The 24,135-nt window shown below is 42.9% G+C and overlaps 1 protein-coding gene across 2 annotated transcripts in view; it reads right to left on the bottom strand.

Annotated features, from left to right (window-relative positions):
* Positions 1–11,700: 11,700 nt before the first annotated feature.
* Positions 11,701–24,135, bottom strand: part of LOC118362852 (copine-7-like) — a 35,794-nt gene continuing 23,359 nt past the window's right edge. For both annotated transcript variants that reach the window (XM_052481600.1, XM_052481601.1), the window contains exons 11-16: positions 23,416–23,549; positions 16,860–16,914; positions 15,728–15,779; positions 15,168–15,301; positions 12,990–13,226; positions 11,701–12,362 (exon numbers count right to left, since the gene is read on the bottom strand). In XM_052481600.1, coding sequence (XP_052337560.1) covers positions 12,189–12,362; positions 12,990–13,226; positions 15,168–15,301; positions 15,728–15,779; positions 16,860–16,914; positions 23,416–23,549 — 786 coding nt within the window. In that variant the 3' untranslated portion in view covers positions 11,701–12,188. The remainder of the gene's footprint in view (positions 12,363–12,989; positions 13,227–15,167; positions 15,302–15,727; positions 15,780–16,859; positions 16,915–23,415; positions 23,550–24,135) is intronic.

Below are 24,135 nucleotides of genomic sequence, written 5' to 3'. Positions count from 1 at the left end.
TCCCGAGCTTTCTCTCACTCCCGAGCTTTCTCTCAGTCCCGATCTGCTCCTCAGTCCAGTGGGGTTCTGGGTGAGGACTACTAGGCCATGGTCGGCGGCGAGGGTGGACTATCCAGGGACGCAAGGAGAGGGGACTAAGACATTAACTGAGTGGGGTCCACGTCCCGTGCCGGAGCCGCCACCATGGACAGACACCCACCCGGACCCTCCCTATTGTTTTGAGGTGCGTACGGGAGTCCGCACCTTAGGGGGGTTCTGTCACGCCTTGGTCTAAGTATTTTGTGTTTATCTTCATGTATTGGGTCAGGTCAGGGTGTGGCATGGGGTTTTTGTATTGTGGTGTGTTTTGTCTTGGGGTTTTGGTGTGTCTGTTTTGGGATTGTAGCTTGTGGGGTGATCTAGCAAAGTCTATGGCTGTCTGGAGTGGTTCTCAATCAGAGGCAGGTGTTTATAGTTGTCTCTGATTGGGAACCATATTTAGGCAGCCATATTCTTTGAGTTTGTCGTGGGTGATTGTCCTTAGTGTCCTTGTTCCTGTCTATGTTAGTTCTCACTAGTATAGGCTGTTTCGATTTTCGTTACGTTCTTTGTTTTGTAGTGTTTGTGTTTTAGATTCGTGTTACGTTTTTTGTTCATTAAACATGGATCGCAATCTACACGCTGCAGTTTGGTCCGACTCTCCTTCACCAAAAGAGAACCGTTACAATTACTTACAATTCATTCAGGATTATCCGTAATCATGGTAGCATCCACATTAACGTAGAAGTGTTTAAAAACATATTATTTTCTTACAATACATTATTTACCGTTAATTGAGCATAAAATTATCTGAAACACAACCACAACAAGCAGCAAATGCATTCAACAAATTTGTAGAGTCACAAGCTTGGTGTAGTCATTGCATGCTATGAATATGGGTCCAAATACTTAACTTTTTACTACTTTAATACAGATGGATAGAATGGTGCTGGAGGGGATGGCCGCTGTTTTACCGATGCTGGCACTAAGACCGCACTCAACAAGCTGTATAAGTGTCACGTCCTGACCATAGAGAGCCTTTATTTTCTCTGGTCAGGTCGTGACTGGGGGTTTAGTCTAGTTTATTATTTCTATGTGGGGTTCTATTTTTTTTCTATGTTGGTGATTTTGTATGATTCCCAATTAGAGGCAGCTGGTATCGTTGTCTCTAATTGGGGATCATACACTGCTCAAAAAAATAAAGGGAACACTAAAATAACACATCCTAGATCTGAATGATTTTTTTTCTTTATTCTTTACATAGTTGAATGTGCTGACAACAAAATCACACAAAAATTATCAATGGAAATAAAATGTATCAACCCATGGAGGTCTGGGTTTGGAGACACTCCAAATTAAAGTGGAAAACCACACTGATCTGATCCAACTTTGATGTAATGTCCTTAAATCAAGTAAAAATGAGGCTCAGTAGTGTGTGTGTGTGGCCTCCACGTGCCTGTATGACCTCCCTACAATGCCTGGGCATGCTCCTGATGAGGTGGCGGATGGTCTCCTGAGGGATCTCCTCCCAGACCTGGACTAAAGCATCCGCCAACTCCTGGACAGTCTGTGGTGCAATGTGGCGTTGGTGGATGGAGCGAGACATGATGTCCCAGATGTGCTCAATTGGATTCAGGTCTGGGGAACGGGAGGGCCAGTCCGTAGCATCAATGCCTTCCTCTTGCAGGAACTGCTGACACACTCCAGCCACATGAGGTCTAGCATTGTCTTGCATTAGGAGGAACCCAGGGCCAACCGCACCAGCATATGGTCTCACAAGGGGTCTGAGGATCTCATCTCGGTACCTAATGGCAGTCAGGCTACCTCTGGCGAGCACATGGAGGGCAGTGCGGCCCCCCAAAGAAATGCCACCCCACACCATGACTGACCCACCGCAAACTGGTCATGCTGGAGGATGTTGCAGGCAGCAGAACGTTCTCCACGGCGTCTCCAGACTCTGTGACGTCTGTCACATGTGTTCAGTGTGAACCTGCTTTCATCTGTGAAGAGCACAGGGCGCCAGTGGCGAATTTGCCAATCTTGGTGTTCTCTGGCAAATGCCAAACGTTCTGCATGGTGTTGGGCTGTAAGCACAACCCCCACCTGTGGACGTCGGGCCCTCATACCACCCTCATGGAGTCTGTTTCTGACCGTTTGAGCAGACACATGCACATTTGTGGCCTGCTGGAGGTCATTTTGCAGGGCTCTGGCAGTGCTCCTCCTTGCACAAAGGCGGAGGTAGCGGTCCTTCTGCTGGGTTGTTGCCCTCCTACGGCCTCCTTCACATCTCCTGATGAACTGGCCTGTCTCCTGGTAGTGCCTCCATGCTCTGGACACTACGCTGACAGACACAGCAAACCTTCTTGCCACAGTTCGCATTGATGTGCCATCCTGGATGAGCTGCACTACCTGAGCCACTTGTGTGGGTTGTAGACTCCGTCTCATGCTCCCACTAGAGTGAAAGCACCACCAGCATTCAAAAGTGACCAAAACATCAGCCAGGAAGCATAGGAACTGAGAAGTGGTCTGTGGTCACCACCTGCAGAACCACTCCTTTATTAGGGGTGTCTTGCTAATTGCCTATAATTTCCACCTGTTGTCTATTCCATTTGCACAACAGCATGTGACATTTATTGTCAATCAGTGTTGCTTCCTAAGTGGACAGTTTGATTTCACAGAAGTGTGATAGACTTGGAGTTACATTGTGTTGTTTAAGTGTTCCCTTTATTTTTTTGAGCAGTGTATTTAAGTAGCATTTTTTCCACCTGTGTTTTGTGGGATATTGTTTATGTGTAGTTGCATGTTAGCACTCCTTTGTCGTCACGTTTCGTTTAGTCTTTATTGTTTGATGTGTGGTTCACTTACTTTAAATAAAAGATGTCTGCTTCCAACGATCGTGACAATAAGGCCATAAGCAAACAAGAAAATACTCATCCAGAGGCGGCGCTCCTAGTGGCTGGGGACTTTAATGCAGGAAAACTGAAATCTGTTTTACCTAATTTCTACCACCATGTCACATGCAACTAAAGGGAAAAAACTCTAGATTACCTTTACTCCACTCACAGAGGTGTGTACAAAGCCCTCCATTTGGCAAATCTGACCTTAACTCTATCCTCCTGATTCCTGCTTACAAGCAAAAACTAAAACAGGAAGTAACAGTGACAAGCTTAATACGGAAGTGGTCCGATGAAGCGGATGCTAAGCTACAGGACTGTTTCGCTAGCACAGACTCAAAAGTGTTCAGGGATTCATCTGATGGCATTGAGGAGTATACCAAATCAGTCACCGACTTCATTAATAAGTGCATTGACGATCCCCACAATAATCATATACCAACCAGAAAACATGGATTACAGGCAACATACATACTAACATCCGCTGAAGAGCTGCCGCTTTCAAGGAGCAGAACACTAATCCGGATGCTTATAAGAAATCCCGCTATGCCTTCCAACGAACCATCAAACAGTCAAAGCATCAATTCAGGACTAAGATCGAATCCTACTACACTGGCTCTGATGCTTGTCGGATGTCGCAGTGCTTGCAAACTGTCAAGGACTACAAAGGGAAGCCCACCGCAAGCTGACCAGAAGACATCAATACTATGAAATAACACATATGGAATCATGTAGTAACCAAAAAAAGTATTAAACAAATCAAAACATATTTTATATTTGAGATTCTTCAAAATAGCCACACTTTGCCTTGATGACAGCTTTGCACACTTGTCATTCTCTCAATCAGCTTCACCTGGAATGCTTTTCCAACAGTCTTGAAGGAGTTCCCACATATGCTGAGCACTTGTTGGCTGCTTTTCCTTCACTCTGCGGTCCAACTCATCCCAAACCATCTCAATTGGGTTGAGGTCGGGTGATCTGATGCAGCACTGATGCAGCACTGGAATGGCGTATCGCTGCAGAATGCTGTGGTCGCCATGCTGGTTAAGTGTGCCTTGAATTCTAAATAATTCACCAGCAGTGTCACCAGCAAAGCACGCCCACACCATCACACCTCCTCCTCCATGCTTCACGGTGGGAACTACACATGCGGAGATCATCCATTCACCTACTCTGCGTCTCACAGAGACACTGCGGTTGGAACCAAAAATCTCATATTTGGACTCATCAGACCAAAGGACAGATTTCCACCGGTCTAATGTTCATTGCTCATGTTTCATGGCCCAAGAAAGTCTCTTCTACTTATTGATGTCCTTCAGTAGAGGTTTCTTTGCAGCAATTTGACCAGGAAGGCCTGATTCACGCAGTCTCCTCTGAACAGTTGATGTTGAGATGTGTCTGTTACTTGAACTCTATGAGGCATTTATTTGTGCTGCATTTTCTGAGGTTGATAACTCTAATGAACTTGTCCTCTGCAGCAGAGTTAACTATGGGTCTTCCTTTCCTGTGGTGGTCCTCATGAGAGCCAGTTTCTTCAATTGAACTGAAATGTTCCGGATTGACTGACCTTCATGTCTTAAAGTAATGATGGACAGTCGTTTCTTTTTGCTTATTTGAGCTGTTCTTGCCATAATATGGACTTGGTATTTTACCAAATAGGCCTATCTTCTGTATACCACCCCTACCTTGTCACAACACAACTGATTGGCTCAAACGCATTAAGAAGGAAAGTAATTCCACAAATGAATCTTTAACAAGGCACACCTGTTAATTGAAATGCATTCCATGAAAGCATTCCATGAATGCATTCCATGCATTCCATGCTTCATGAAGCTGGTTGAGAGAATGCCAAGAGTGTGGAAAGCTGTCATCAAGGCCAAACCACCATACCTTGAAGAATCTAAGGTTTTACATGTATTTTTATTTGTTTAACACTTTCTTGGTTACTGCATGATTTCATATGTGTTATTTCATAGTTTTGATGTCTTCACTATTATTCTACAATGTAGAAAAACATAAAAATAAAGAAAAACCCTTGAATGAGTAGGTGTGTCCAAACCTTTGACTGGTACTGTACATTCACATTCCTTCAGACTCTTCACATTCATTGCTGGTACTCTCTGTTTATTATCTATGCATATTCACTTTACCCTTACCTACATGTACATATTACCTCAATTACCTCGACTACCCCAGCACATTGATTCGGTACCGGTACCCCTTGTATATGGCCTCGTTATTGCTATTTTATTGTGTTACTATTTTTCCTTTTGTTTATTTAGCACATTTTTCTTACTTTTGGTCCCCTAAAATAGGGGGACTATATCCAACAAGTGCTGTAATTTCTTAACAAGTCACCACATATGGATGAAAATACCCTCAAATTAAAGTTGACAATGTGCACTTTAACTCATAGTCATTATATCATTTAAAATATAAAGTGCTGGAATGCAGAGCCAAAACAACAAAGATTGTTTAACTTTTCCAATGCTTTTGGAGCTCACTGAATGTTAGAGAACATCAGAAGAGATGGCTAATTACTCCTGAGCAGCTCCCTACCTCCACCTTCAATCATTAATTTCCTCATTAGAGCCTGCTGCCCAGCACTGTAACGCACACCAATCTACATCCCGCCCTGCCGGCGAGTGGGAACCCAGCTGGGCCTCCCTGCGTTAAAGTCTCTCTATAACTCTGAGTTGATGAGCTGTTTCCTCTGTCTCAGGGTGCGACTCTGTTGTCGATTCTATTGCCGATGAATGTTTGGCTGTGCTGAGCGCTCTTTAATTGTGGCTGTAAATCAGGGCACAAAGGATCTGCAGAGAGAAGAGAGTGTTTCCCCTTTACAGAGGAATGGGTCCACTCAGCCTCATTATCCTTGACAGGAAAACAGTAAGGGAGAGTGGGGTAAGTTGAGCCAAAGGGGTAAGTTCACCCACCGTTGTTTCTAGGAAACCATACACAAAATGTATAATTTGACCAGATATTTAGGAAGAGGTCACCATTTCATGGAGTCTGTGATGGTAGGAATCACATGGAAAAGTCAAATTCATTTATTTAGAGGTTTCATGATGCTTGTTTCTAAACCAAATATATCATTTTATTAAGATTGTTCTTTACATAAGGTGGGGTCTTTATAAGCTTCAATATGAGGTCCTAAACCTAGCATGAAAGTGCATCCTTGTAGCTGTCTGGGCTAATATAGTCAAATTGTATACCTTGGTGTAAGTTGAGCCAATGGTTGAGCCAATGGCAAGTTGAGCAAATTGAAGTGTTTTCTTCTCAGGTGTAATGCAAGGCATTATCGCTGAGATATGAGGTAATGTTAAAAGTGTAAAAGAAAAAAGAACAAAGTGTTTGTTAGGTAGGCGGCTCAACTTACCCAATACACTCTTTCAACAGGGCACCGTCATAGGATGCCACCTTTCCAACAAATCAACAATTTAATCCATTTTAGAAAAAGGCTGTAACAAAACAAATGTGGAATATATCAAGGGGTCTGAATACTTCCCGAATGCACTGTATTACTTTCTGTATAAGAACACAAGACCCTGAAATATATTTAGATATTTGTTAGAAAGAATATTATATTTCCCTTGACGGAGTGATGCAGAATGTAAAACATTGCTCAACTTACACCACTCCTCCCTACAGCCAGGCCTGCTGGAGGAATCCAATACCTCTCGAATGGTCGGCAGAGCAGCATCAGGATTGTGGGATATCAGTTTTCCAGGATATCACTTCAACCCCAACATTATGTTTTATCAATACTTTTACCACCACTTTGACCTGCCGTTGTGAGGTTTAAAAATAAACTTCTTTACAACCATGTGATGGAAGGAGCAGGGTTTTTACTGTCAGACTTGAAGAAGCATCTTTATCCAGCAAAGCTTTAGCCTTGCTGGGGTGGCTTGTAGATTCTATCTGGCCTTGTGAGGGCACTGAACAACACAGTCAAGGCTTCTGTTAAAAAATAAGTATTTAAAGAAAAACTTCCCTCTATTCCGTACCGAGCCCTCTACCACTCCCCCTCCCCCTCCCCCCCCCGTCTCTGTCCCTGGTTTTCTCCGAACATAGGTATTCTCACAAGTCCCCGTCACCATGGAAACAGCCGCTATGCAGCGCTCTCGCACAATAGCCGTTAAATGAAAGGAACTGTCTGAAGGAGCAGTCTTCACCCCCATTACATGTTCTGACGCTATACGGCCTCATCATCGCTGACCCGGCCACGGTGAGCGTGTGCATGGAGTATCACGTCCAAAGCTTACGCCACACCGGGAAATCATACGAGAGCAGAGATTGCGTCTCCCAAAAGACTGCTGCATTCCTCTCTCAATTGTATTCCTCTTTCCCATTTAAATTGAACCACAAGGCAAAAAACATGTTATAGGTCCCAGAAAATGAACAGGAGATGTCACTCCATCTCTCTGGTGGTTTAAAGGCATCAGTAAGTGCTTTGAGTCAGATGTGGGGCTCACAGGGGCCACTGTAATGGAAATTTGTGAGAAATTCCTATTGTAGCAACATATTATCCAATATTGTCTTGCCTCCAAAAGGTACGTCATAAATTCCCACAACCTAATAACCTGAATCGAATGAGAAGAAGAATGATCAAATCAATGGCAATACATACTAAATCTTTATTTAGTTTTCCACTTAAAAACCATGGAAGAATATAGACAAATATTTCCACTTTTTTTACAAGGATGAGACATCACAGACACTATCATGCAGTTGACTGGATTTATTGGCCTAAATGCAAGATAAATAGAGCATCCACAACATGAACAGAGGTTTGTGCAAATGCAGGCTTGCCTATCAGCATATCGTACTCCAAAGGTAATGTACAACACATCTTAACAACAGAAGTAAGCATGCAATGAATTCTCTTTTTAGAATTAAAATATCTATGACCTCAAAATCATCCAGTGGTTTAGGGAATACACTGCAGGGCAATAGACTAGCCTGTATTACCTTCCACCCATTGTACCGTAGTGTTCAGAGCCCATGTTTGTCAGTGGTGAATGCAAAATAAATATCTCAGATTATGTACTCTTCGCTGTGCTCATTTAAAAACAATCATTCTCCCTTTATAAATATTTTAAAGGAGACATCCACCACAATACTGGTAGACACAGTATGCATACCTGCACTAACTGCATTTGGTCTAAAGGGTTTATTCTTAAAATGAACTAAGCAAAGGATGATTTAAGTTGATGGAGAGTGCTTTGGCTTGTGCCTGAGGGCAACATTACATAATGAGCCATGTTGTCCAGGGCCATGTTGTCCAGGGTGGGAACAAAAGTACAGCACAGCAAAGAAATACCAGAAAGATGCTGATACTTGTGACTTGAGCATATGGTGTTCAAATCCCGTTCCCCCTCAGGAACAGGAATACTGATTCATGTCAGCATGATATCACTTGCTGTTGCTCAGAGTGTGTAATGTATGTATGGTCTTAGTGTGAGCATATGTTGGGCTGCACACAAGCCAATTCTATGAAAATGCACACTGTTTTAGCTTGTGCAATAAAGATAAGGACCAAGGGGCTGGAACGGTAACAGTGTACCCCATCATCTTGCCAATGATTCATACATTTCTCAATATAGATCTGATAGATAAGGTCTCTTGCCATTGCACAACAGTAATCCTAAAAATGAGTTATCCATTCATGTGATGAATAAATCCACGGCATTATGCCACCTTGAGAAATGGTGTCATCATATTCAAACAAACACATAGTAGATATCCAAACAAAAACAAACAAATAATTAATAAATGTAAAATACTTCAATATACTACCTTTGACGTCAGCACTCAGTCCAACAGAACATTGGCAAATGTTCTACATCAATTTCCCCATCCTACACATCACATTGCAGAGCCCCAGTGTGGAGATGAAAGTCCATCCAGGGTTATTTACATTCAGCTGATCAAGTAGGACTCCAGATCTGGGAGTCCTGAATCAATAGGCAGTAGGCTTATGGTCCTTAGTAACAGATACACACTCACTGTTCTTCAGAGGAGCTCAGACCACAGCACACAGGAGTACCGGGGAGTTTAGCCATAGTTATGTACACAAGAGCACATGGGCCATCTGGGAGAGATGCAAGTATTGAGAGAGAAGCCAAAGTGAACTTGATAATTACAAAGTTGCATCAACAAAGGGGAAAGAGGCAATGGCACGGACTGGCATCAACATCTAGAGACCTATATTATGCTAATTGGCCAATAACCATCTATGGTGGGTTCAAATGAATTCCAGCCTGCATGTGGTTGTTACTGTCCAGAGAAATGTACTGATGAGGATTAGGGCTAGTTTTCCTAGTGATTTTCATGGTATTTCTCCATTATGAGAAAACATTTGCAATCTTTATACTGAATGCAACCTGTTTTTAAGTGTTATTCTTAGTGTATGTAAAAATATGGGCAGACAAAATAGTAGGATTTCAGTGATTCAGGTTACCTGTTTGCATCATATCTGATGCACCTAAACTACGTCAGTAGAATTTGTTTTATCAGAAGAAGTTCATGGAACTATGTGCAAGACTTCTTACCCATGATTTATACAATCAACAAGTCAAAGTGTCAACAGAGAGAACAAAATAGTTCCTAGAGGGAAAAAATTGTTACAGTACATATTAATCATGGAAGGATGTGCATGTAAAGCTTACCATAAGTCAGCAGCATCTCATCCAAACAAGTCAATATGAATACAAGGCCATGATCCCACTCTCTGGTCTTCTCTCATTAATGTCAGTGTACTCCTGTGACATTTGCACTCTTCAAACAATATAAATCATATATATTCCACCGTATTTCGTTTCTTCAGCAGACAGTGCAGTGAGGTCTTTCACATGAGTAATGAGATGCAAGGTTATCTCCCTTGAATAAGATTTTTTTTAAAGACCTAAAATATCATACAGCCTTGTGATACAAACACCATGAAGAGCCCCATTTAAAATGTTCCTCATTAATTCAGTTAAGAGATGTCACTGGCTAAGGCTCCAGATAGGGATTGATCTTTTTCTCAACCTGACCGAAGGTATGGTTCATATGGAGGTAATGGGCATAACAGTTGAAAAAGATCTGATTTATCTGATGTAGATCTTCATCATTAATTATCATGTATACACTTCTGTAAAATGTTATTTGAATGCTCTGCCATAATGACTGCTTAAGGTTATTATAAACCCGAGATTGACATAAATACATGTTATGTCACATCGCTAAATCTGTAATAAATCACTAAGCTTTAAAACGTTGTACTGTAACGTAATATTAGTGTGAGTCATGTTACAAAATGTCAGGTTTGCTTGTACAGTACCCATCAAAAGTTTGGACCCATCTACTCATTCAAGGGTTTCTCTATATTCTTACTATTTTCTACATAGTAGAATAATAGTGAAGACATCACAACTATGAAATAACACATATGGAATCATGTAGTAACCCAAAAAGCATTAAACAAATAAAAATATATTTTAGAAAGTAGCCACCCTTTGCCTTGATGAAAGCTTTGCACTCTTGTCAATACGTTTCCAACAGTGTTGAAGGAGTTCCCACATATGCTGAGCACTTGTTGGCTGCTTTTCCTTCACTCTGTTTGGGATGAGTTGGACCGCAATCTCAATTGGGTTGAGGTCGGGTGATTGTGGAGGCCAGGTCATCTGATGGAGCGCTCCATCCCTCTCCTTTGTCAAATAGCCCTTACACAGTCTGAAGGAGTCTTTTGGATCATTGTCCTGTTGAAAAACAAATGACAGTCCCACTAAGCGTAAACCAGATGGGATGGTTTATCGCTGCAGAATGCTGTGGTCACCATGCTGGTTAAGTGTGCCTTGAATTCTAAATGAATCACTGACAGTATCACCAACAAAGCACCTCCACACCTCCACCGTGCTTCACGGATGGGAACCATATATGCAGAGATCATCCGTTCACCTACTCTGTTTCTCACAAAGACACTGTGGTTGGTACCAAGTCTCAAAAGGCCAGATTTCCACCAGTCTAATGTCCATTGCTAGTGTTTCCTGGCCAAAACAAGTCTCTTCTTATTATTGGTGTCCTTTAGTAGTGGTTTCTTCGCAGCAATTCGACCATGAAGGTCTGATATACGCAGTCTCCTCTGAACAGTGGTTTTTGAGATGTCTGCTACTCAAACTCTGTGAAGCATTTATTTGGGCTGTGAATTCAATGGTTTTTGCGACTGCAGTTTTCTGGATTGAGTGACCATAATGTCTTAAAGTAATGGACTGTCGTTTCTCTTTGCTTATTTGAGCTGTTCTTGCAATAATATTAATTTTTACCAAATAATATATCTCCTGTATACCACCCCTACCTTTTCAAAACACAACTTTTTAGCTCATTAAGGAAAGAAATTCCACAAATTAACAAGGCACACCTGTTAATTGAAATACATTCCAGGTGACCACCTCATGAAGCTGGTTGAGAGAATGCCAAGTGTGTTCTAAGCTATCATCAAGGCAAAGGGTGGCCACTTTGAAGAATATAAAATATATTTGGATTTGTTTAACACTTTTTTGATTACTACATGATTCCATGTGTTATTTTATAGTTTCAATGTCTTCACTATCATTCTATAATGTAGAAAACAGTAAAAATAAAGAAAAACCCTTGAATGAGTAGATGTGTCCAAACTTTTGACTGGTACTGTATATGACTACCTTTTCTGTGCAGGTATCGTGTTGGAATAGTAAAATAAAGTTTTACCTAAATTTCTTTCCACATAATTGAAAGACTCATGTGGTTTGATATGTTTAGATCCCCCCCCCCCCTCCCTTCATTTGACAGGCTCTTCCGACAATACCAGTGATGGGCAGTCAGACTTAGAGAGACACAGCAGAGCAAAATGGACACAGAGGAGAAGCAGACTGACGCCTTGGAGAACCTTAGAAGTCATAGAAAAATCAACTGAGGGCCGAGGTGCCAGTATCAGGGTAGAAGGTGACAGAGAGCATGTGACCATAGTTGATCAACTCTGGGAGGGATTCACCTGCATGCATCCCCAAAACAGGAGGAAGAGGACGAAGGCTCCAGCATCATGCTGAACAGGCAGATGGATGCACAGCCAGGCAGAGGGACATGATCCGAACGGAGAGAGAAAACAATCCAAAGGTTTCAGTTTCTAGTCTGTGTGTGAACGCTGTACGAATGAAAAAGGAATGATAACAACACTAATATTAATGACCATGGTTCTTGGTCCAGAGCAGCGATATGCACCCTCTCTCTCGCTCTCTCTGCTGGACAGAGATGTAGTCAGGCCGTGGTCCCCACTGCTGGCAGTGATTCTGTAGGGGTGTTGGCAAGGGAGGTGGGAGAGTCACATGATGGGACAGGCGGCATGGGGCAGATGGCCTTGTGACTGTAGTACTCCACCACTTGGTTGGGCACTTCCGCCAGGACACATTTGGCTAAGGCAGCGGGCGAGGCCTGTGAAAAATAGAACACAGCTGTAGTCTGGACAGTTCTGGCACAAGACCCCAAACGGTTAAAGCAATCATTTTCAGTGGCACCTAAATCCAATGAAACTCTGGGCAAATTGTGTTTTAACCTAACAAAAGGAAGAATGTAAAGAGTGATTTGTGTTTTCCGTTGTTTGGGCAGCGGTCAAAATGAAAGAGAGCTTTGGGGAGCATACAGACAAATCGCATCAAGCTTTTGGAGGTATTTTTGCATTTTTCATCATTACTTTTCGAAATTAATGGATTTTCTTTCCTGGTGACAACATGTATTTTTCTTAGGAGGGTTTTCTGAAACTTTTCCATCTGTAGCACTGGCAAGGCCAGCAAAAGATAGGCTGCCTGGCTGTTAGCATGTCTTCAAAGCCCCATGGAGGGTAATGCTATTACCCCCCCTTTGGAGGTCACATTGGGAGACTTAATGGCCTTCAGCATCGCTATTATAAAAAGTAGTGCAGTTTCTGAGACCTTTTGAGACCCACACCTCTGTTCTTTTGGCTTGGTTGGAATATGACTGTGGCATAGCAGAGTAGAGGGAGGTAGGGAAGTTGGAGGGATGGAGGTATAGACAACGGAAGGGAAGGAGGGCAATACTGACTGTTTTGAAGTCTCTGAAGGGCACAAACTGCACAATGTCTCGGAGGACGGGCTCTCCTTTGGGTGAGCGCAGCACCCCGTCATCCCCGTCCAGGATCTGCATGTCTGTGAAGTCTGCATTGCCCACGCCAACGATAATGATGGACAGGGGATGGTAGGAGGCGCGCACGATGGCCTCGCGTGTGTCTGCCATGTCTGTCACCACGCCGTCCGTGAGGATCAGCAGGATGTGGTAACGCTGGAGGAGAGAGGAAAGAGGAGAGGGTTGCGGTTGCGTGTTGACCTTTTGTCACCACACACTTCAGTGCCCTTGGTTTGTCTGTGTGTAACACGTCATCCTCTGAAATCTGACTGCTCCCACTGAGAAACACTGAGAAAAGTAATAATGTATTCATCTCTAGTCCCATCAACACCGCTCTCCTTCCCTGCAGGATATCAATATGAATGAGAAAATCCTCAACATCTACATGTATCCTACATTTGCCAATGGATTTGACATATGAGGTCTATGAGTGTATTCCCTTGTATTCTCCTCTCAGATGTCCCATGAGTCCCTAGGGATTCAAGTGCAGTTTTAACTCATGTCCTGAATTCTCTTTGCATTGATCCTTTGGTCTCATTTACTGATCAGAAGAAGGGATGATTGAATAATAAATGAAGATCAGTACAAGGACAAAGCAGAAGAAATGGCCAGAATGATGGAAAAGTGTTTAGAATGTAATGGGAATAGCCTGAGGGCAAACTAATGTAGGAACGCATTGATATTAAAGGCCTTGGGCATTCTTGTTAACTCAATCTGTGCAGCGTTTCATTGAGAGATTTTAAAAAGGTTCTTATGCAGAACCTCAATAAATTATAACAGATTTATATAATGGATTGGTCTAATCCTGGATGCTGATTGGTTAAAACCGTGTTCCAGACAGTGTCTATTCCACAAGTTAGCACCGGCTAAGGCTATGAAATGCCTATTTTACTCTTCCATCTCACTGCGCAATCCACTGTCTCATCAGCCCAACCAGACAATTTATAAACTTGATCTCCCATTTCTTTTAGACAAGTATTTGGTTTTCAACAGCAGAGATTTGTATAAACCTTGCTGTCAGTCTCTTTGATATTTGTAACATTGTTTCAATGTTGAAATTCGATCTCCAGCTGTTCGATTGTAATCAACGTGTCGGGACTCGGGAGTCAGGATGAGACAGACAGGCAGCTTTTCTCAGCCAGTTGAAATCATAAATCAGCATAGTTTTTATGGATATATACAAACAAATGTCCATAGAAAAACAGGTCAAACTAAACAAAGTGCAGCTAGTTTGCGGTCTTTCCAGCTTCAGTTTGAAGTAATTGTTTTAGCTGTGTCATTGGCTAGCTGCTCCAAACAGTTTACTGGTGAGAGAGCAAATGTTCTATGCCAGGCGAAATAGCTCATCATTAGCTCATTGTTATGGATGTATCCAAATAACTGTCATTAGAAAACAGTTTAAACAAACACAAATGCAGCTACTTTTCTGTTATTCTGGCTGCACTGTTTGATGTGACTGTGTTAGCCCAAGTTGGCTATATAAAGATAAGGGTATAGGAACGTTGCCAGCCAGCATGACAACGGAACATTTAGAACAAAGGTACATAGATAAAAAGACTTAACTGGGTCGTGTCTCCAGCAAACCAGCCAGCCGGCTTGGGCAGCAATCCTAGATTTGACGATTTGGACAATATCTTGTGGAAGTAGTATGAATAAATGTATCTAAATAAGGTTTTTAATGGAAATATGTCAATCATTATTTTATTTTGTTGGTATCCCGTTGTATAAAAGTGATAATTCCCTCAAATACGGTGTTTGGAGGATATATTGGCATGGTTTGCCGGCCTGAGACTAACAACAACAGTGCCAATTTCCTCCAAACACCGGCTTCTAGAGACATAATCACTTAATTAGACAAAAACATTTAATAGTGAATGACATCACTATTATGTTTTTCATTTCTACACTCAATCATACACCTACATGGTCTGTCTTGGCTGACTGGTATTAATTAGGTAAAAGCTGAGCTGAGCCTGAGACAGCTCATCCATGGAGGCTCAATGGGTGGGATATCAGTTATGGATATTTGTATTTTTCTCCATATCATGCAGGCCTGTACTGTACATCACTCCATTACAGCAGTAAAGGGACACTTACTGAGGCATCTTTGATGGTCTCCTCTCCTGCTGACAGCTTGGCTATCCTGCTGATGATGGGAGAGACGTTGGTGGGGCCATACAGCTGGATCTTAGGCAGGCAGTTCTGGTAGGCCTCCACCACCCCCTGAATCTCTGAACACACACACACACACACACACACACACACACACACACACACACACACACACACACACACACACACACACACACACACACACACACACACACACACACACACACACACACACACACACGTTCTACTGTGGGTACACACCTTGAAGTAGCACATTGAGGGACGGAGGGAGGAAGGGAGAGAGACAGGTGGGCTGGAGTAAAATAACTAAGGATCAAAGTATTACTGGAAATGTGAATTTGTAGGGCTCTGTGTCCATTAAAGATGGGTTCTGAGAGCGGGAAAAGCACTCAAGCTCCACATGTTATCTTCTATGCCAATTTTTCATTGTAAAATGTCAGCAGTAGAGATTGATGGAGGGTTGGGCAGAGCTGCTGAGATGTTCAGAAGTATAAGGTACCCAGAGGAGGCTTCATCTCTCTTACCTTCACATTCATCGTCCTCTGGGTTGAAATTGATGGCAAAGTCATGGGACACCTGTTTGTTGGGAAATTTTAAAAAGTCACACACGGTTGTACTGGAAATGAGTGTAGACACAAAATCCCTATGCCTCAATGTAAATACAACTGGGGTCTTCAAGGACACTCATTTATGTCAGTCCACATTGTACAATCTTTTGAATGTCTGAAGTAGCTTTGGAATAAATTAAAATATAGGACCATAAGTCGACATAAAGCTTACTTTGAATATGAGAATGATCATGTTCCTGATATTAAGTGGTCCAGTTATCTTATTGAACAAAGCCACAGCCTCACAGCCCTTTGAAAGCGTTTACTATTTTGGGTAAATACAACAGCTTTGGGCTCTTGTACTATTGCTGAATTTACCGATTTGGTTTTGTAGCATTTTAGCAGCCTGGGGTACAGAAATAGTTCAGATGTGGCATTTTTCTATCCAATCAAAACAACAGTCTTTTAGGTCCAGTGTATGTACCTTTGACAAGACAGATGACATTAAGCCATAATTACAGAACTTACAGTAGTCAAGTCTATTTAAAAGCCAATGCACAGAACAGAAGCAGATCCTGATCGCCTTCTTTTCTCTTTTCTCTGTCTGTTGACCTGCCAGTAATTCAGTGTGCCTGTAATGTGACTCTCTATCTCTGGAAGCAGTCTGTGTCTGAAAGCGAGCGGTGTGTGTGTGTGCGCGCGCGGCACTTCAAACCCTCTCCCCAGGGTGCTAGTTAAAACAACAGCGGAGTCGCTGTTCTCCATGGCAAATCTGTTAAAACAACGCCCCTCTCTCGCTCCTGAAACCTTATGTCAAGTGGCCATCAACACCAAGGAGCCTTGCGCCACACTGCCTGCTTGCCATTATTTTAATTTCCTCAGAGCATGTTATTTTCTCAGGGACAGGTATTTCCAGAGAAGGGTCTTGTGAATAAAAATAAACTCAATTATGAATTTGAAATGTGAGACATTGACAGTGACGAATGGTGTCAGGAAATAGGGCAATCAGCCATTCAATATAGACTTACGGCATGGGAAAATACCAAGAAAGAGATGGAAAATAAGCAGCGGGGGAAAGATTATAACAACTAAACAAGATAATACTCACCTCGTAATTGGGTGGAATTCTGGCACCAAATCCCAAGGCGGAAAATCTTTTGTCACTAAAATGTAAAGTAGAGTAAATCAATCATCCAATAATACTGTTGTCACTGTTACAATAGAGAACACACTGTCACTGATCAAATGGAAGATACTTGTCGTGAACATTATTGTAATTGATCTCTTCCACACAGGAAAAACTACACTGCAAATCACTCCTTTTAAGTCTTGTTTACAATTCAATCAGTTAGGACACTCAAATGACAATTTAAGAATTGCGTCTGTGTTCCAGCTGTCAGTTTGCACCTATGGGGTGAGGTTATGTTACTATCCGCCACCAAGTGGTTATTGTGCCGTCGCAATGGCTGTATTCCCCACATCATTATCGGTATCATTCTAATATGATGAGCTGATGTAGTACAATATGCTCTGCCATATTGAATGCATTACTCTTTGTCAGGAGGGCAGGAGAGCACTGCACTAGAGGAATGAAGGCAGGAACTGTGAGGGAGAATGAGAGTGTAAGACACAGTAGGACAGAAGCAATGCCTGCTGGGAAATACCACTAGACATACAGTAGATCTGATCACATGGTATGCTGTGGGGCTCACTGAGCAGTATGCGAGCTGAGACAAGAGACAAAACAGGAGTCCTCATAATGTAACGGCAAAAAGAGAGGGTTGAAGACAGGATTCAAATGTGAGATGGAATGATTAGTGAGACACACACATTCCCTCAGAGAACGAGAGCTGTATCTACCACTCTCCAATCCATGGCGCTGTGAACATGTGTGCTGGGCTGTGTTAGCTTCTTTTCCATCACATTAGTAATACTGCCTAAATGCATGATTTTGTCTCTGCTATCAGGACATTTTTCATGCAGAAAAAAAAGTGGATTCTCGAGCACCGTGGCAATCTGAATGAACATCTCCATAATAACATCTTGGTTTCATCCATCAGCATTTGAAAGGAGCTGTTTTAATTTATTTACTGCAGCAGGAAGGGGCGAGAGTGATGACATGGGCTGGGAACACTAAAGCAGGAAGTAATAAGCATTCAATTGAAGATTTGCCTGTAAGCCTTCATTAGAGACAACTAAAGCTTTCCCTTTACTCTGAACTTTAATTCGCTGGCTGATTGATACGTTCTCCAGCACATTAAAGGCAAAGTAATGGAAAAACAGATGATAAAACCCTTCTGGTCTCATCATCTGCCCTTGGGAATTAAGAATGATCATCTCTGTGCTAAACATAGTAATTGTCATGTCCTGACCTTAGTTCCTTTCTTATGTCTCTATTTTAGTTTGGTCAGGGCGTGAGTTGGGGTGGGCATTCTATGTTTTGTGTTCTATGTTTTCTATCTCTATGTGTTTGGCGTGGTATGGTTCCCAATCAGAGGCAGCTGGTAATCGTTGTCTCTGATTGAGAACCATACTTATGTAGCCTGCTTTCCCATTTTGAGTTGTGGGTGAGTATTTTCTGTTTAGTGGTTTACAGGGAGGAGGTAAGGGCCCTCGGAGTGTGGTGTCAAGAAAACAACATCTCACTCAACATCAACAAAACAAAGGAGATGATCATGGACTTCAGGAAACAGCAGAGGGAGCAGCCCCCTATCCACATTGTAGGGACAGCAGTGGAGAAGGTGGAAAGTTTAAAGTTCCTCGGCATACACATCACAGACAAACTGAAGTGGTCCACCCACACAGACAGTGTGGTGAAGAAGACGCAACAACGCCTCTTCAACCTCAGGAGGCTGAAGAAATGTGGCTTGTCACCCAAAACCCTGACAAACTTTTACAGATGCACAATCGAGAGCATCCTGTCGGGCTGTATCACCGCCTGGTACGGCAAACTGCTCTGCCCTCAACCACAAGGCTCTCCAGAGGGTGGTGCGGTCTGCACAACGCATCACCGGGGGCAAACTACCTGCCCTCCATGACCCGATGTCACAGAAAAGCCAAAAAGATCATCAAGGACATCAACCACCCGAGCAACTTCCTGTTCCCACCACTACCATCCAGAAGGCTAGGTCAGTACAGGTGCTGAAAAGATGGGATCGAGAGAATAAAAAACAGCTTCTATCTCAAGACAATCAGACCGCTAAACAGCAATCAGTAACTCAGAGAGGCTGCTGCCAACATTGAGACCCAATCACTGGCCACTTAAATAAATGGATCACTAGTCACATTAAACAATGCCACATTAATAATGTTAACATATCTTACATTACTCATATCATATGTGTATATACTGTATTTTATACCACCTATTGCACCTGGCCTATGCTGCTCGGCTATCGCTCATCTATACATTTACATATTCTCATTCACCCCTTTAGATTTGTGTGTATTAGGTCATTGTTGGGAAACTGTTAGATATTGCTGCACTATCGGAACTAGAAGGACAAGCATTTCACTACACTCGCATTAATATCTGCTAACAATGTGTATGTGACAAATACAATTTGATTTTGACACAGACTCCATTCTGTCCACACAGACATCCCTCTAAGCACAGAATCTCAAGGCCCCATCTCTCCATCAACCCAGGGAAAAGAGAGCTGGTAAAACAGCTAGGATCAATGCAGGAAAGCAGCAGACGTGATTTCTCTCTCTGCCCCCAGTTGAGTTATTGAAATGCTCTCTTTGTTCTCTCCATCAACACTTTGGTCCTTAATCTCCTTAATCCTCAACTCCTTAATCCTCAGATGAAGAAAGAGGGGAAAGTGGACCTTCTCTCTCCCACCACCCTCCATCGGGAGATTTAAGCAGATTCTGTAAATGGCTAATCCTGCTTTAAATGAATCCCACAGGACAGAGCTATCCAGGAGAAAGGACAGGAATAACCTGCAGGGGCTATGGAGGTGTACGAGAACAAAATTGGCTGCAACACAACGCGCCAAAAACACATTTTCTCTGACAGCAAATCATGACAAATGAGTGACTAAACTGCATGCAGGGTCAGGTTGGGTGGGAAGTTTTGTTAATTATTGTATGTAATACAAGGGAGATCCATCACAATGGGCAAATGAGAAATGAGCCTACAACATTCTCTCTGCTCGGCAGTGGCAAAGCCCGTTTAAAGTTCTATAATACAATTCAAACCACTCATGTCTATCTCTGCCTTGAATAGCCATCTTTGACATACTGCTGTTCTTGTATCTTTCTATTCCATCTAGTCTGCTGTGTTTTGTCCAAACAGAAACTCATTACAATGACTGCGTGATGGACCTGAAACAGCTTCTCAAAAGTTGCCTCAGCGATTTTTTTTTATTTTTATCTGAATTTTCTCCTCTGACACATGTTCCATAGCTCCTGAAGTATCAAGAGAAGAGGCTGTACAAATACTTCCGCTGGAGCTACTGCTACTTAGTTCTGATGCTTGGCACTTCTCTGTTCTATCCGTCAGTGTAATACTTTGTGGGAATAGAACCTGGTGTTTGAGAAAATGTAGAGGTGCCACAAGTACCGAGCACAGACAGAGAGTGAAAGAAACTGGCTTTCAAGTCTGACTATTTTGGTTGGTTCAGTGTGTGTGGAGTAATGGTCTGCCTCAAGTGTTTTCTTAAGCAGCACGTGCCTGTACTAAGTGTCTTTCCTCAAGTGTTTTCTTAAGCAGCACGTGCCTGTACTAAGTGTCTTTCCTCAAGTGTTTTCTTAAGCAGCACGTGTCTGTACTAAGTGTCTTTCCTCAAGTGTTTTCTTAAGCAACACATGTCTGCATTAAGTGATACATCCCAAGTAGAGACTGCTATGCTCTGGAGGATTACCACCCCGGTAGACAGCTATATTTCAACATGACACCAGTAAGGAGAGTGGGAGAGCCAGATGTGATGTTGTTCCCAGGCCTGTTAATGAGGATGGCACAAACATGTGGGCTCCGTGGTGGCACCTCACTTCCACGTGACATGGTGTGAGAGCGGATCTTGCAGGCGGGTGTCTTCACTGAGCCCCGTTCCCCTCTCAGTAGGAGAACCAGCCACTTCCCACACAGAGCAAAAGGTTCCCCGGCTCCTAATCCAGCTCCTACTCTGTTCTATCCGTCAGTGTAATACTTTGTGAGAATAGAACCTGGTGTTTGAGAAAATGTAGAGGTGCCACAAGTACCGAGCACAGACAGAGAGTGAAAGAAACTGGCTTTCAAGTCTGACTATTGTTTTTTTCAGATAAAGTAGACATTCTCTGGGAAGTGGCCTTTCTGTGTAGTGGTATACATATTCTCTTTGATTGTGCTCAACGTTTTAGGATTCTTATGCCTTTTTCCAATTGAGCCTGGATTAAACATTACAACCTACAGGTTGGTTCAGTGTGTGTGGAGTAATGGTCTGCCTCAAGTGTTTTCTTAAGCAGCACGTGCCTGTACTAAGTGTCTTTCCTCAAGTGTTTTCTTAAGCAACACATGTCTGCATTAAGTGATACATCCCAAGTAGAGACTGCTATGCTCTGGAGGATTACCACCCCGGTAGACAGCTATATTTCAACATGACACCAGTAAGGAGAGTGGGAGAGCCAGATGTGAAGTTGTTCCCAGGCCTGTTAATGAGGATGGCACAAACATGTGGGCTCCGTGGTGGCACCTCACTTCCACGTGACATGGTGTGAGAGCGGATCTTGCAGGCGGGTGTCTTCACTGAGCCCCGTTCCCCTCTCAGTAGGAGAACCAGCCACTTCCCACACAGAGCAAAAGGTTCCCCGGCTCCTAATCCAGCTCCTACTCTGTAAATGTGATCACACATCACCTGATGTTCCCCACAAGAGGCCTGCATGCCCACGTTGTGCACCTGAATAACAGCCTGGCGTGGGAGGAGATAACCCACAATATGTAACGTAGGCGTAACACTTAAAGGCATGTTTGTGACACCCAACACCAAACTGAGTTAGCTACCTACACATCTCTTTTCCAGGTAGCTAGAGTCTGTGTCTCTCCAACAGGTCTTCTGCTGTTCTAGAGTTATCTCTTGTACTTTATTAATTAGGCAGCCAACGTTCTCCACACATTCAACAGGAGGAGCCAACACTGGCATGACTCAGTGTAAATCCTAATTTGGCTCTGTGCCGACAGACAAGAGACCAAATTCGAAATAATGTGTTACTAATTAACCAGAGTCTGACAAGACTGCCCCCGATAACTCTGGTGTATATGGAATAAATATTGAATTAGTCATTTAGAAGTTAGAAGTGTAACTATAATCCCAGTCAATTACATATCCTTAACAAATACTGTATACAGAGAGTAATGTGACCACACACACAAATTATAATATCCCTAGCCATTGAAACCATTATCTCCCCAAACCCTTCAAACCCTTGAGGGCCCTGTGCATCCTTCTGCCATCTCACCATGGCTCTGCTGCTGCCTCTCCTCTGCCCATCCTGCTGCTGTCCCTCCCTGACTCTGCTCATCCTGCTGTGCCACTACACCAGGATGGGTGTCCTATCCTCTGCACCTGCCGCCACGGATGGAACAAGACTTGCTGTCTTACTGCACTTGGAACCATCTCACTTTGTGCACATTCCAACAACGGCTGCAGAAAAGGCAGCGGCAGCAGTAACTAAGCAGACCAGCCTCAACTCAAACGCTGATTCTGCCTCCAAGCAACTTCATCTGAGATTTCCCCAGGGCCTCCTCATGCATTGCCAATGTCTGTGTAAAGCAATTTGTTTGTTCTAATTTCCTCCTAGTAAGGTGGAAATATAAGGACTTAATGAAAGTGATGGCAGTGGGCATGATAATTGCAGGTGGACCTTAGTCATTTTAACGCATGAATTAAATTGTTTTTTGTTGTTGCAGTTTCGTATTATCTGGCAAAAGTCTTAGATTACATGGAGGAAATGTATGACATCAAGTGGCTGACTGTGTTAGATTCTATCAGCGTAGCGGTTGCTTTGGTGGTGTCAAATCCACAAGCGGTTCCTTGCCTTACCTTATGTCGGACACTGCCATTGGATGCAGCAAAACCACACCCGACTTTATATCCGACAAATCCCATGCAGCCATGTAAGAAGTTCATGCAGTCGCATTACAATTTCAGACACTCGAACGTGTGATGTTATGTTGTCTACACCTCGATTAGACTGATAGCCTATCCCCATCCAAATTAACATGAAAACATGCACACTTTCTATCGCAGTTTTGAACTAACGCGGTAGGGATAATAGGAAGGGAGTGATTTTTAAACACACAAGAACAGCCACTCACCAATTTGCGGATTCATACCGCAGTTACACCTTCAACACCGCCCAAACAACTTGAGTTATCACTGGATCTGATTGAATCGAGGCCTTATCATTGTTTAACTCTGTCACTCATTTTCCAACTCATGCTTCAGTGAGTAGTTGAAAGAATCCTCAGAATTCTATTCTATTTCAGCATTCCACGATTTCCATTATCTCCTCATAGCTGGGAATTAGATGAAGTAGAACCACTGGCTCGGTACATTATGAGACATCTACCGAATGGAATGTAAAATGTTACATTTCCCATTGATAGACGTACAGAGAGCAGCCCCACAGATAGAGATCAGGATGAGAGGCTGGGCGGGCAGAGAGGCATGGTGCTGACTGACCTGTCATAATCCTGACAGATCTCCCCCACTGCTATCAAAGCCTTCAGATACTCGTTGGGCTGGTACGGGTTGATGTAGTGTAGGGAGCAGCTGTTCCGTGGGTCTCCGTTGGAGGCTGTGAAGTCAATGGCCACCTAGAGCAATTACAGATTCATAGAAGACTGTAAACAAACCAAACACCATAAAACACTGGACCTAGAGTCTACCTGTCAATGAAGGTTGTGTTGAAGAAGGCTATTCTGTACAGTGCTCTGTTAAACTGGTGTTCCTATAGAGGACGATTATGACAAATCAACTGACTTGCATTGTGTAAGTGTCTGGAGCCTGCGTCTTTGAGTGACTTGACTTTTCAACCCGGGAGCAGCCTCATAGCCTTAAATACTGTAATATCATTGCAATCATGTCCTCAAGCATAACTGCTTACGCAAATGAATCTGTATAGTATATGGTGAAAAAATATCTAAAATATGTAAATGAACATTGCTGAAGCCGTCTGTTAAATTTCAATTTTTTATGTCCAGTCATTGCGCAGATGTTCTCAGAGCAATTTATACGACCAACATATGTGCAGGATGCGTTGAGGGCATGTAAGAAGGAGCAGCCAAGAACAGAGATATTTCACTTCTTTGACGTCAGCAGTGCTAAAGATATGAGCACAAGGAGAACTGCAGAGCTTCTCAACAAGGGAAATGATCATACAAATATTCTGCAGGTATTTTT

The sequence above is a fragment of the Oncorhynchus keta genome, chromosome 2 (assembly GCF_023373465.1).
Source record: "Oncorhynchus keta strain PuntledgeMale-10-30-2019 chromosome 2, Oket_V2, whole genome shotgun sequence".
Lineage (NCBI taxonomy): Eukaryota > Metazoa > Chordata > Actinopteri > Salmoniformes > Salmonidae > Oncorhynchus > Oncorhynchus keta.
The sequence above is the reverse complement of the archived record's forward strand: the minus strand, read 5'-3'. Positions and strand labels throughout refer to the sequence as shown.